Here is a 13867-nt window from a genome sequence, read left to right on the forward strand (position 1 = left end):
CAACTACAATTAACTGCCTTGAGAATTTTTATATATTAGGTATAGAAAGGGTCTTGCTCTAATTTGGTTATTTTTTATTTTAAATACATGTGCAGAATGTGCAGGTTTGTTACATAGGTATACATGTGCCATGGTAGTTTGCTGCACCATCAAGCTGTCATCTAGGTTTTAAGCCCCATATCTGTTAGGTATTTGTCCTAATGCTCTCCCTCCCGTTGTTCCCCATCCTGCAAGAGGCCCCGGTGTGTGTTGTTCCCCTCCCTGTGTCCATGTGTTTTCAGTGTTCAACTCCCACTTATGAGCGTGAATATGTGGTGTTTCGTTTTCCGTTCCTGTGTTAGTTTGCTGAGGATGATGGCTTCTAGCTTCATCCATTTCCCTGCAAAGGACATGATCTCATTCTTTTCTTTTTCTTTTTTTTTTTTTTTTGTGAGACAGAGGTTCGCTCTATCAACCAGGCTGGAGCGCAGTGGCACAATCTTGGCTCACTGCAACCTCTGCCCCCTGGGTTGAAACAATTCTCTGCCTCAGCCTTCCGAGTAGCTGGGATTACAGGCGCCCACCACCATGCCCGGCTTATTTTATTTTATTTTTAGAGACAAGGTTTCACCATCTTGGCCAGGCAGGATGGTCTTGAACTCCTGACCCTGTGATCCACCCACCTTGGCCTCCCAGAGTGCTGGGATTACCGGGGTGAGCCACCGCGCCTGGCCAATCTCATTCTTTTTTATGGCTGCATAGTATTCTATGGTGTGCATGTACCACATTTTCTTTATCCAGTCTATCACTGATGGGCATTTAGGTTGGTTCCATGTCTTTGCTATTATAAATAGTGCTGCTCCTGTGCACGTGTCTTTACAGTAGAATGATTTATATTCCTTTGGGTGTATACCCAGTAATGGGATTGCTGGGTCAAATGGTATTTCTGGTTCTAGATCCTTGAGGAATCACCGCACTGTCTTCCACAATGGCTGAACTAATTTGCATTCCCACCAACAGTGTAGAAGTGTTCCTATTTCTTCACAGCCTCTCCAGCATCTGTTGTTTCCTGACTTTTTAATAGCAGCCATTCTGACTTGTGTGAGATGGTATCTCATTGAGGTTTAGGTTTGCATTTCTCTAATGATCACTAATGATGAGCTTTTTTTCATGTTTGTTGGCTACATAGATGTCTTCTTTTGCGAAGTGTCTACTGTTTTTTATAGGAGCAGAAATGGAGCCTGGTAATATCCAGGAGACTTGGGATAGAGTCCCAGATCTGCCCGACTCTAGTAATTGTGAAGATACCCATTCTCTTAAGACCCTTAGTTTTCATTTAGCCAAAGATAGTACTTGCTGTTATTGTTGTGAGAAGGTTATTAAGGTAACAGATGAGAAATTTGCTTTATAAATGTAAAGTATTATTCCTATTATTCTTATATTAAGATACCGGAGATATTTCTCTTTAAAAATAAACAGCAATCAACAAAACAGGTTCCTATCATTAGGAACAATAATTTGCTTTTTCCCCTCATCTCTCCTTTCTCCTCTATCTCAGCTTGACCTCAAAAAGGATAAAAAACCTGACACATTATCTACCTGTTTGTCTTTCTGTTGGCTTCGATCTCCTGATGGCCAGAGTCTCCAGGAATCATTGTCAATAACATCAGCAAGAACAATTTCTTTGGTGGTTACATCAACACCAAATTCAATCTGGAAACAGCATGTCAACAAAGTTTTCAGAAACTATTCTATGAAAGCATCTCTCAACTCTAACCTTTACTTTCAAATCCCATTGTTTTATCTGTACCTTCATATCAACCAGTGTACAATTCTGGGGCAACCAGGATTTCTCCAGTATTTCAAATATAGCCTGTGTAGCATGACTCATGATATCCACTTCAGTTTGGCCTATAACAAGTCCAGCGAAGCAAAGTTTTGCAGCAATCAGCTGTTCCTCAGACCACTGTGGGTCATTATTGGCATCATCCTGTGAATAAAGTATAGTAGTACAATTAACTTAAATCTAAAATTTTTAAACTTTTCAGAAAAACCAACATCCTTTTCACCTTGAGCATGAACTCCTTAGAAATTTTCAGCCACGGCTGGGCATGGTAGCTCACGCCTGTAATCCCAGTGCTTTGCGGGGGCTGAGGTGGGCGGATCACAAGGTCAGGAGTTCGAGACCAGCCCGGCCAACATGGTGAAACCCCGTCTACTAAAAATACAAAAAATTAGCTGAGTGTGGTGGTGCACACCGTAATCCCAGCTACTCAGGAGGCTAAGGCAGGAGAATCATTTAAACCCGGGAGGCAGAGGTTGCAGTGAGCTGAGAGGGCGCCACTGCACTCCAGCCTAGGCACAGAGGGAGATTCCGTCTCAAAAAAAAAAAAAAGAAAAGAAAAGAAAGAAATTTTGAGCCAGGTGCAGTGGCTCACACTGCAGTCCTAGTAATTTAGGAGGCTGAGGCAGGAGGATTGCTTGAGCCTAGGAGTTCAAGAGCAGCCTAGGCAACAAAATGAGACATCTAAAGAAATTTTTAATTTACGATACTCCTTAATTCAAAGCAATTATTACTCCTTTGTTCTTTTTTTCCTAGTTAGCTCCTGCAAGCAGAAAAAACTATTACTCTTAATTTGTCTACTCTCAATAGCACTTTAAAATTCAAAGTATTTAGGTGAGTAACTTATTCTAGGTCACAAAGTATTTCAAAGAATTTAACCTCTAAACAAATTTAAACAGAATTTAAGTTTGTGATTTTTGTTTTTCCTTAGTAACAGTCATCAGACATGACAGGAAGGTCAAAGCACATTTTAATCAATCAAATCTTTCCAAAACTACAGTTCTCATAACTTCCTGACCTCACTTTTTATTAGAATTTATACAGGACTATAATTTTTTAGGGACATTATTTGATAATTCAAGAGACCTCAAAGAGGTAAGTGAAAAAAATGAAATAATTTCATTTTATTCTAAGCTGTGTCCAACTTTATATGACAATATCTTTATAAATTCTTCATCTATATAATCATAATACACAAGTTATATAACTTATTGATTAAAAAGCAACACTGATATTGCTTCCCAAGCAGATCTATGCTTAACAGCATAAATGAAGATGGTTAAAGCAGTAAAGCCTATAAAAATTCATAACCACTGATTCTTACAACCTTTATTTATATATTTTTACTTACAAGAGACATTGTTAGTATAGTTTTCCTGTATTAGAATATAAAAAGATTTCAACTAAATTTTTAAAAAATTAACTGTTAGTTTTCTTGTCCTCCTATTAGTCATCTTGGTTCAAAGGTAAGATTTTCAGATGCTTTCTTTATAAAATTTGATCTATCATTGCTAATGGAAGTGTACATTATTGATACTGGCAACTAGATAAGACAAATTTTGGGATGACATTTGCAATATCAAAATATCAAAAACTTTGCTTGAATATTTAAACCTTTAGAGTTTCTAATTATAAATTTATTGCCGTGTTACAGTAAGACATAAAATAGAGGCATAAGATAATTACCTTGAAAAACAACTCCACTTTAGGTGGGTAAAACTTATATCCTTCCTTGACACCAGGATTTCTTTTGAGAAAAGAACCAGTTGCTATTCTTCTGCAAACCCATTCAATTGGAATCATTTCACACTGGGGTGCAATGAAAGCTGTCTCCCCACATTTTCTGGTGAAGGCAGTTTTAATACCTACATATTGATAACCAAAGTTAAAAAAGGCATTGAAATAATATGTAAAAAGGTAGATCTGAGGCACAATAAAAGTCTACCCTTTACAAGAAACAAAGAACCTCTATCAAAAATAAGTGTAATTTTTTTTTTTTATTTAATGTAGATGCAGTCAGTTTTTGACTCAAACAGTAAGCAGCACATGACTATACATACAATGTATTGTTCAGCCATAAAAAGGAATGAAAATTCGTGATACATCCATGCTATATAATACTGATGAAGCTTAAAAACACTAGGCTAAATGAAAAACACAAAATGCAAAAGGACAAATACTTGTGATTCGACTTACATGAGGTAACTAGAATAGGGAAATTCAGACAGAAAGAGAATGGAAGTTACCAGGGGCTGAGGAGTGGAAGGAATAGTTATTGTTTAATGCTACACAGTTTGTTTGGGATGATGAAAAAGTTCTGGAAGTGGATAATGGGATGAGTGTACAACATTGTGAATGCACATAATGCCACTGAATTGGACACTTAAAAATGGTCAAACTGGTAAATTTTATGTATTTATAACAATTTTCTTTAAAAAAAAAATCAGGAGCCTATTTGATGGCAGATATTGTTCTAATCATTTTAAATACATCTTTTTTGTTTAATTCTCCAAACATTTGATAAGATACTATTAAGATCAATCCAACAAAACAGGTAAGGACACTAACACACAGCAGTAATGTCAGCTAGTATTAGGTAAAGCAGGATTTCCAACCTACCCTGTCTCTAGGAGCCACCCACTTAACCACTTTGCTATATTGCCTCTCTGGGAAGTGTTATTACATCACAGTACAAAGTAACGCTACAGCATTAACATGAATTAAAATAACTCCTGGAAACCTACATGGGTTTGAGATAATGCTCATTTTCAGCCTGCATTACTATTTCCAATCCCAACCTAATCCTCTAGTCTAACTTTTATTATCAGGAAAGAATTGGGGATCTTTGCTGTTATATGTGTATCCATACATGAAGGGAGCTTCTATTTATGGAAACCCTCCGCTGTGCTAAGTGTTTTGTATATGTTGTTTCATTTAATTGTGCATAAAATTTTGAGGTAGGTTTTTTTTTTTTTTGAGACAAAGTGTCACCGAGGCTGGAGTGCAGCGGCGTGATCTCAGCTTACTGCAACCTCTGCTCCTGGGTTCAAGAGATTCTCCTGCTTCAGCCTCCTGAGTAGCTGGGATTACAGGCATGCACCACCACGCCTGGCTAATTTCTGTATTTTTAGTAGAGACAGGGTTTCATCATGTTGGTCAGGCTGGTCTCGAACTCCTGATCTCGTGATCCACCCACCTCAGCCTCCCAAAGTGCTGGGATTACAGGTGTGAGCCACCACGCCCAGCCTTGAGGTAGGTATTATTATTTATACATTTTACAGTGAAAAAAACAGAGGTTCAAAGTAGTAATTTCACACACTAGGTCATGTAGCCATTTGGTAATGGAGCCTGGACTTGAAACACACTGTCCAAACCCTACACTATTTCCTCTGCCTTCCCTTTAAATCTGACTCATAAGATTCAAATGAAAAAGGGAAAGAATTGTGGTATGTTGCATGAACAGAAACCCTAAGGAAAAAATGAAAAGGGGGAAGTAAAATTGTCATTTTAACCTTTTTTTTTTTTTTTTTTTTAAATTAGATGTAAGCTGTTGTTTAACTTTTAATGAATGATCAGGCTCATGGATAGACAGGTGACTTTAATCAATTCTCAACTTGGGGTAGTAACTACATCGTTGGCTTCAAGAGCTCTTCTCTCTTAGGTCTGTTAATCATTAGTCATATATTTGCTCATTTGTCTACCAAGCTGGACATAGTAGTATCCAATTCTATTGTTACCATAAAGATACCAAAGAGAACCAAAAGCACATAATGAAGCTACGGTAATCACCTCTGCACAAAAAAACCCTAAAAGTTTCTAAAAGAGACTCAGTTTAGATGACACAATGATGGCTTCTAATACTGCTAAATATGAAAGCAAATTCCATGACTGTGCATGGTGAGAAAAAATTCCCATTGTTTATCTTAGTTGTCTACAAAACTCAAAACTCTCATTCAAGTTACTAAAAAATGTTTATGTCACTTACACACTCTGAATGACAATGAACACATATAAGCTAGAATTATGAATACTAATTCTAGCTAATACATATGTCCCTGTGGCCGTCCCTCTTTTAGATCGGTCCAGATTCCCATCTGTGGTTTAGCAACTGTAGTATGGTTCTTCATATACTATTATCACACTTTATGTAATTATAGTGAATTTCTGAGAGGAAATTGGGATTTCATCATCACTGAGAAGGCCAGATTTTAATTTTTAAGTAATAAAACCAAATCCACAAATTGTATAACATAGTTATGGCACAGTTATACTATTTCCATGGAAAAAGATTACTTCTTATTCATATAGTCCTTTACTGTTTGTTCCTGAGTGACAATGAGAAAAGTAGAATCCTGATTTTCTGATTCTCATCCCGATGCTCTTTCCCCTCTACTTTCTACCTTAATTTGGAACATAACTCTGGTTGTAAACAACAGTTTTAAATAGACCACTGATGGCCAACTAGATGAGGCATTTATATGACTAAGCAAGTAAAAATTACATAAGGTTTAATGGAATTCCTAATATGTACCCTAAAACTAGTCTGTTTAGAAATTTTTAAAAATTCAGGTTTACTTAGTTTCACAGTACTAGACATAAAACCTGGAAAATATCTTTCAACATTTTCTGTGAACCAATTAAGTTTTAGCTCTGTTAAGTGCCAAATAAAGTAGTTTAAAGATAATTATTGGAGTATTTCATTTAGGTAGCCTTCCCTGTTCCCCTGAGCACAAGACTCTCAGAGTTAAAACAGAGAAAGTCTTGGACAAACATAACACAACTGAGTCACTCTAATTTACTTGTTATAAAGTTCTGGAAATGGATAATGGGATGAGTGTAAATACACTCAGAAAATACACTAAATAAGCAAATAAAAAGTCAGGCTTTATCTTCCATTACTTAATATAATCCTGTAGCTATGTGAAACTACCAAGGGTACACAGAAAATAATCTTCTGACTGCTAACATTTTAAAGAGTTAAGCACTTTAAAAAATGTTTAAGTGGGCCGGGCACGGTGGCTCAAGCCTGTAATCCCAGCACTTTGGGAGGCCGAGACGGGCGGATCACGAGGTCAGGAGATCGAAACCATCCTGGCTAACATGGTGAAACCCCGTCTCTATTAAGAAATACAAAAAACTAGCCGGGCGAGGTGGCGGGCGCCTGTAGTCCCAGCTACTCGGGAGGCTGAGGCCGGAGAATGGCGTGAACCCGGGAGGCGGAGCTTGCAGTGAGCTGAGATCCGGCCACTGCACTCCAGCCTGGGCGACAGAGACTCCGTCTCAAAAAAAAAAAAAACAAAAAAAAAAATGTTTAAGTGAATGGAGAGAGTTAAAACTTGGGAAGCAAAAAAAAAAAAAAAATCGATGGAACAGGCCGAGTACAGTGGCTCACACCTGTAATCCCAGCACTTTGGGAGGCCAAGGCGGGTGGATCACCTAAGGCCAGCAGTTCAAGACCAGCCTGGCCAACATGGCAAAACCCTGTCTCTACTAAAAATACAAAAATTAGCCGGGTATGATGGCGTGCACCTATAACTGTAATCCCAGCTACCTGGGAGGCTGAGGCATGAGAATCGCTTGAACCCAGGAGACGGTGGTTGCAGTAAGCCAAGATTGTGCCACTGCACTCCAGCCTGGGCAACAAGGCAAGATTCTGATTCAAAATAAATAAATAAATAAAATAAATAAATAGATGGAACACTTATCTGTATTGCAAAAGGAACCTAAAATTAATTTGATGCTCTCTTTAGAAATTACCTCAGTCATTGGGAAGCTACCAATCAAGAAACCTTGAAATAAAAATCTTAGATTCTGTGACTTAGAAACTGGAAGATCCTTTAAATTTATAGCAATATACTTACTTTCACAGCATAGAGGGATTTATGATGTAGATAACAATCCAGGTTTGCAATTAAATCTTTTTCACATTAGCCAAAATTGTGAAATAGGATACTTTGGAAGAGACAAAACTACTCCAGAAATGCACTGACAATGTATTTAAATTACATTACCTTGTTATTTTGTGTAAGGCAGTTACATCTAACTTAACTGAAAACAAAAGCATTAAATTCCCTTTTGAATTTAAGAAAGATTAGTGCTACTAGAAACTCTAAGAAATGAAAGGGCAACTGGGAATACTGGAATTAAAAGGAAAGTTATTAAATTATAAAATTAGAACTGGCAAGCATGAGAAAGAAAAAGCTTTTATTTCATAGGTAAGGCTTCAAAGGTTGAATGATCCAAAGCAATGAGGCTATTTACACTGTGCGGAAAGAGTTCAAATCTTTTCCTAGCTGAAATTTCATATACTACAGACCAACCAGCAACTGACTGAATCCCTCCAGAAAACCCCTTTATCCTAATTTCCTTCCCTTTGCTTCAGATACCCACCACACAATGTTCTGATCTTCCTGTGGTCTTTTGAATCTATTTCTCTATTGAAAATAGAGCCTTCAATCAGTTTTTGAACAGGAGGGTGCTCTGGGGTTTTAGTTCAAATCTCTCACTTGAGGAATGGCAGGAGGAGAAGGTTTGGTTGCTGTCTTCAACTACTTTTCAGGGCTTTCAAGTGGAAGAGGAATTTGAAATTCTGTATTATCTCCCAGAGGCAGAACAAAGACCATCTGTATAGAATTACAGGGAGTAAATTTCAGTTCATCTGTTAGAACTGCTTAACATTAAAATGGGTTTCCTTCATAGTCAAATTCCTTAAAGTGAAGATGGCCTTGGAGAGGTAAGCTGCATAGAGAGTGCATGTGCCAGATATAAGATTACAGCAAACTTGTTAAGATTCCTTTTAATTCAATGACACTAATAATCCCAAACCAAATAAGGTGTTAAGAGTGAAGTTTAAGAGTTCTTGGTTTGATTTAAATTCACTTAGCTTTTGAAACATCTGCAAACAAGTTGTTCATCTTAATGCCAACTTCACTTGAAAGACATCAACATGCTTACCAGAGAAGGTGAGAGAGAGCTTTAAGAGAGCTGCTTACCTGCTTCCTGTAACAGCTGAAAAATACAACTCGTGATTTTATTTGAGATTGCAGCTTTTCCTTCCAGGTGATTCTTTCTAGCTGCATTTCCTGCTGTAATCTGGTCCTTGGACTGCAGGAGGACTTTTCCTGGGCTGTCTAACAATTCGTAGACTTCTTTTGTTTTACCTTCATACAATTTTTTACCAATGTTCAGTACTGTGGAAATAAAATGGAAATAGATCAAAATTCAGAAAGAAATGTCCTGAATGCTGAAGACTAAATCACCTAGAACAATGAATCTGTAAATATACAGTGATTAAGGAATATTAATAAAAATTAAATCATCTGTATAAAACCATATACTCTACAATGTATTTCTTGTATCATCACATTTGATACACACAATTTTGTGAAGAATTTTAATTACATAAATAATTGTAGAAATTAGTAAAGCAGAAATCAAAAGGGTTGAGGGTCATGCAGTTAGGAAATATAAGAGGTAGATAAAATCCTAACTCCTCTGACATCAAATCCTGTGCTCTTTCCGTTATTAACCTGCCTCTCACGGCGGAACTGAACTAGAATTAAAATTAATTAAGACACATTTCAAGTAATGTAACTATACTAGTATTTTCACAGACACACTCACAATATAGTATCTAAACTAGCTTGCAGGAAAAAACATGCGATTTTTGCTGATATTTGCTTTTTTGCAGGCAAAATGGGAACATTCAGCCAGATGGGTTTCTTGATTTCAAGTTAATATTCAAGAGGAGGCATGACATCCCACTGAAGTTAGCACATTTGGAAGCATCCCTCTCTATTTCTTAATCCTGTCCCTGTCCCCATTAATCCTTTCTCTTCACTAACAGTTGTAAGAAATTGTGAGGAAGTGAGCACAAAGGAATCCAATTTTGATGCTGGTCACAAGACCTAAGAAGTACACAAAAGGATGATTTAGAGAAAGAGTAAAGATAATAGATGTTTAGGAACTTAAAATTTCCAAAGAGAGAAATCAGCCCTCATGCTCCCAGAACACTCTCAGTATCAACATTTTCCTAATGTATCCATGTGCCAAGGGATATACCAGTAAATAATAATTCCTGCTCTCAAGAGACCTGAGTCTGAGGGGAGCTGATATTAAGTAAGACATCATAATAACAGAATGTAATAAATACAGACTATGGGACTAGTCTAAACATTAGAAAAGGAAGTCTACAAGAAAGTGACAGGTTGAGATCTGAAGAATGATCAAAATTTAGCCAAAGGAGAGAAAGGGGTAGGTAGTGTTGATGAATAAATACAAGGTGGTCAAAGTGGATTGCAGAACTTCAGTCTGGTTGGAGCTGGAGGTCTGGGTATATGTACATTCCTGTTGGGCAGGGGAAGGGGTGGGGGCTGCAGCTAAGTTGTAGAAAAGAATGGCAGGAGACAAGACTTAAGAGTTGGACAGGGGCCACATCACCAGCTAGTGGAGATAACCATTAAACAAAGTAGGTATAATTTAGTTAACAGTTGCCATTGTAGGGCACCTAATCTAGAGGATGAATCCCTATTCTCCCTAAGGTAATGTCTAGACTCATTAACATGGTTTAAAAGTCCCTTTAAGATACAGTCCTGGCTTACTGCTCCAAATTCTTATTTGTCTATTTCCTCTCTAGAACTCCAACATCTTTAATTCTTACACAACCTTCCTCCTAGGGCTTCAGACAATCTCTTCTCTCCTAGGCCTGGAAAATTTCCCTTCCATTTTGCTACACATCCTTCTGGTTTCACAAGCCATACTGATTGAGTTTAGACTTTAACCCAAGAAGAGCTATAATGATTTTAAGTGATGAAGCAAAACGGTATTTGGAAAGATCATTATGGCTTCTGTATGGACAATGAAGGGAGGAAGGGGTGAGTGAACAAAAACTAGAGCTTGGGAGACCAGTTAGGATGCTGTTGCAGTAACTCGAACAAGAAACGTCTGGCCAGGTGCAGTGGTTCACATCTGTAATCTCAGCACTTTAGAAAGCCCAGGCAGACAGATTGCTTTAGCTCAGGAGTTCAAGACCAGCCCGGGCAACATGGCAAAACCCCATGTCTACCAAAAAAACAAAAATTAGCCCAGCATGGTGGTATGTGCCTGTAGTCCCAGCTACTTGGGGAGGTCGAGGCTGCAGTGGGCCAAGATTTGTGCTATTTCACTCAAGCCTGGGTGATAGAGTGAGACCCTGTCTCCAAAAAAAAAAAAAAGGGGGGGGGGGAAAGAAATGTCTTGGTCTAAGGAAAGAGTAGTGGGCAAAGATGCAAGATATTTAAGATAGTAGCTTTGAGAATTCAGCATGGAGCATAAGAGAGGGAAGAGTAAAGAACAGTGGGCCGGACACAGTGGCTCATGCCTGTAATCCCAGCACTTCGGGAGGCCAAGGTGGGCAGATCACTTGAGGCCAGGAGTTCAAGACTAGGCTGACCAACATGGTAAAACCCCATCTCTACTAAAAATACAAAAATTAGCTGGATGTGGTGGTGTGCACCTGTAATCCTTGCTACTCGGGAGGCTGAGGCAGGAGAATCCTTGAACCTGAGAGGTGGAGGTTGCAGTGAGCTGAGATGGCGCCACTGCACTCCAGCCTAGGCAACAGAGGGAGACTGTCTCAAGAAAAAAAAAACAAAAAACAAAACAAAAAACACAATGCCCAGATCAGATAAAGAAATTAACATTTATGTGTATTAATATGCAGTAAGCCCGGGCAAAGTTTGTATCTAATGCCCCTCGCCTTAATTTAGTTGAATCTGTATTACTTAGCCATTAAATAGGGAAGGAATTTCAATTAATGGGTAGAAACAACACAAGAAACGACGATACGTGACATACACAAGTGCCAAAATGATTGCTATAAATTTGCAGATGAATTCAGAAAAGATTGATGAGGACGGAAAAATGATTCATGGAATTGAAATTTAAGAGTCTGGGAAAGCACAGAATTTACACAAAGGATAAGAAAATTCTAGGACTCTGCTGTCCAATAAGGCAGCCACTAGAAATGTGGCTATTACAAGTTGAGATGTGATTTGTTAAAATATACACTGCATTTGTTGTAAAAAATTGCAAAATATCTAAACAATTTTTCATCTTGCCTCCATGTTGAAATGTATTTTGTGTATATAGAGCTAAATAAAATATATTAAAATGGGCTCACGCCTGTAATCCCAGCACTTTGGGAGGCCAAGAAAGGCGGATCACTTGAGGTCAGGAGTTTGAGACCAGCCTAGCCAACATGGCAAAACCCTGTCTCTACTAAAAAATAAATTAAAAAAAAAAATTGGCCAGGTGTGGTGGAGCATGCCTGTAATTCCAGCTACTTGGGGGGCCAAGGCAGGAGAATCACTTGAACCTGGGAAGTGGAGGGTGCAGTGAGCTGAGATCTTGCCACTGTACTCCAGCCTGGGCCACACAGAGGGAGACTCCATCTCAAAAAAAAAAAAAAATACATATATATATATATATATATATATATATATAAATACATATATAAAAAAACACATTGCATCAGTTTTTTTATTATTTTAGTTTTTAAAATGTGGCTCATAGAAGACAAATTTACATTATATTTCCATTAGCCAGCAATGTTCTGGGAAAAATAATATAAATAAAATGTATATAATGAAAAACAAACTTTGGTGATTTAACCTGACTGGAACATAGCTAAGGATTCACAGGAGAGAAAAGTCAAAGTTAAGGCTGAAGAGGTAGAAAGGATAGCAGTATTCAGGATTTGAATGAAAAGGAATTTCAGACTGGACAGACTGGATTTAACATCTCTAGAGATGTCATTGTAACACTTTGCCTTTTAGAGATCATAAAAGTGACATTTAAGAAAAATCAACCTGCCAACGGTACACAAATGGAAAGAAGTGGAAGAGCAAAGATTTTAGAGATTTGCCAGTTTAGAGGTACAGGTACCATGATTTCAAGAAAAATTCTGGTCCTTGCCTTGAGTTTAGGGAGTTGATACTCCATATCATCTGAATCTTTTTTGCTGAGTCTACAGTTGTTTTGTTTTGTTTTGTTTTGAGATGGAGTCTCTTTCTGTCGCCAGGCTGGAGTGCAGCGGCGGGATCCTGGCTCACTGCAACCTCTGACTCCCCTGTTCAAGTAAGTGATTCTCCTGCCTCAGCCTCCCGAGTAGCTAGGATTACAGGCATACGCCACCACGTCCAGCTAATTTTTGTATTTTTAGTAGAGCCGAGACTTCACCATGTTGGCCAGGATGGTCTCGATCTCCTGACCTCGTGATCCGCCCGCCTCGGCCTCCCAAAATGCTGGGATTACAGGCGTGAGCCACAGCGCCTGGCCTGAGTCTACATCTTTTTAAAATCTAAATACAGTTACTTTCTATGTGGAAAAGAATGTACCCAGCAGCCAAGAAAAGCAATTGGCTCACTATACATATAGCAACTGGATGTGTGGAATAAACCAACGTTTTTTTCCAGCATAAATAGCAAGAACAATCTTTCCTGATAGTGTAACTTTTTTGCCTAAAGGTTTTGGAGTTCTTCAAAGCCATCATGGCATCAAAGACTACTTGAACACACACACACACACACACACACACACACACACACACACACACACACACACACGGACGCACGCCATCATGGCATCAAAGACGACTTAAAAACACCCCCCTCCCCAGCCATCATGGACTCAGACACCTTCAACACGCGCGCGCGCGCGCACACACACACATACACACCCATGACATCAAAGACTGCTTGAACACGCGCGCGCGCGCACACACACACATACACACCCATGACATCAAAGACTGCTTGAACACGCGCGCGCGCGCGCACACACACACACACCCCCCCAAGCTGCCGTGGCATCAAGGACTACTTCAACACGCGCGCGTGCACACACACACACACACATCCATGGCATCAAAGACTAAACACACACACACACCATTGCATCAAAGACTACTTACACACACACACCCTAGACAGGTTCTTTTTTTTTGAGACGGAGTCTCGCTTTGTCGCCCAGGCTGGAGTGCAGTAGCGCGATCTCGGCTCACTGCAA

At 38.8% G+C, this 13867-nt stretch overlaps 1 protein-coding gene across 3 annotated transcripts in view; it reads right to left on the minus strand.

Annotated features, from left to right (window-relative positions):
- The window catches only part of PAICS (phosphoribosylaminoimidazole carboxylase and phosphoribosylaminoimidazolesuccinocarboxamide synthase), a 51650-nt gene that overhangs the window by 11384 nt on the left and 26399 nt on the right, over positions 1 to 13867 (minus strand). For all 3 annotated transcript variants that reach the window (XR_006698235.2, XM_074039964.1, XM_074039965.1), the window contains 4 exons: positions 8815 to 9012; positions 3509 to 3687; positions 1790 to 1969; positions 1579 to 1692 (listed from right to left, as the gene is read on the minus strand). Coding sequence is in view for 2 of the 3 variants with exons in the window: in XM_074039964.1 (XP_073896065.1) it covers positions 1579 to 1692; positions 1790 to 1969; positions 3509 to 3687; positions 8815 to 9012 (671 nt within the window). In the remaining variant the exon portion in view is untranslated. The remainder of the gene's footprint in view (positions 1 to 1578; positions 1693 to 1789; positions 1970 to 3508; positions 3688 to 8814; positions 9013 to 13867) is intronic.

Source organism: Macaca fascicularis, chromosome 5 (assembly GCF_037993035.2).
Source record: "Macaca fascicularis isolate 582-1 chromosome 5, T2T-MFA8v1.1".
NCBI lineage: Eukaryota > Metazoa > Chordata > Mammalia > Primates > Cercopithecidae > Macaca > Macaca fascicularis.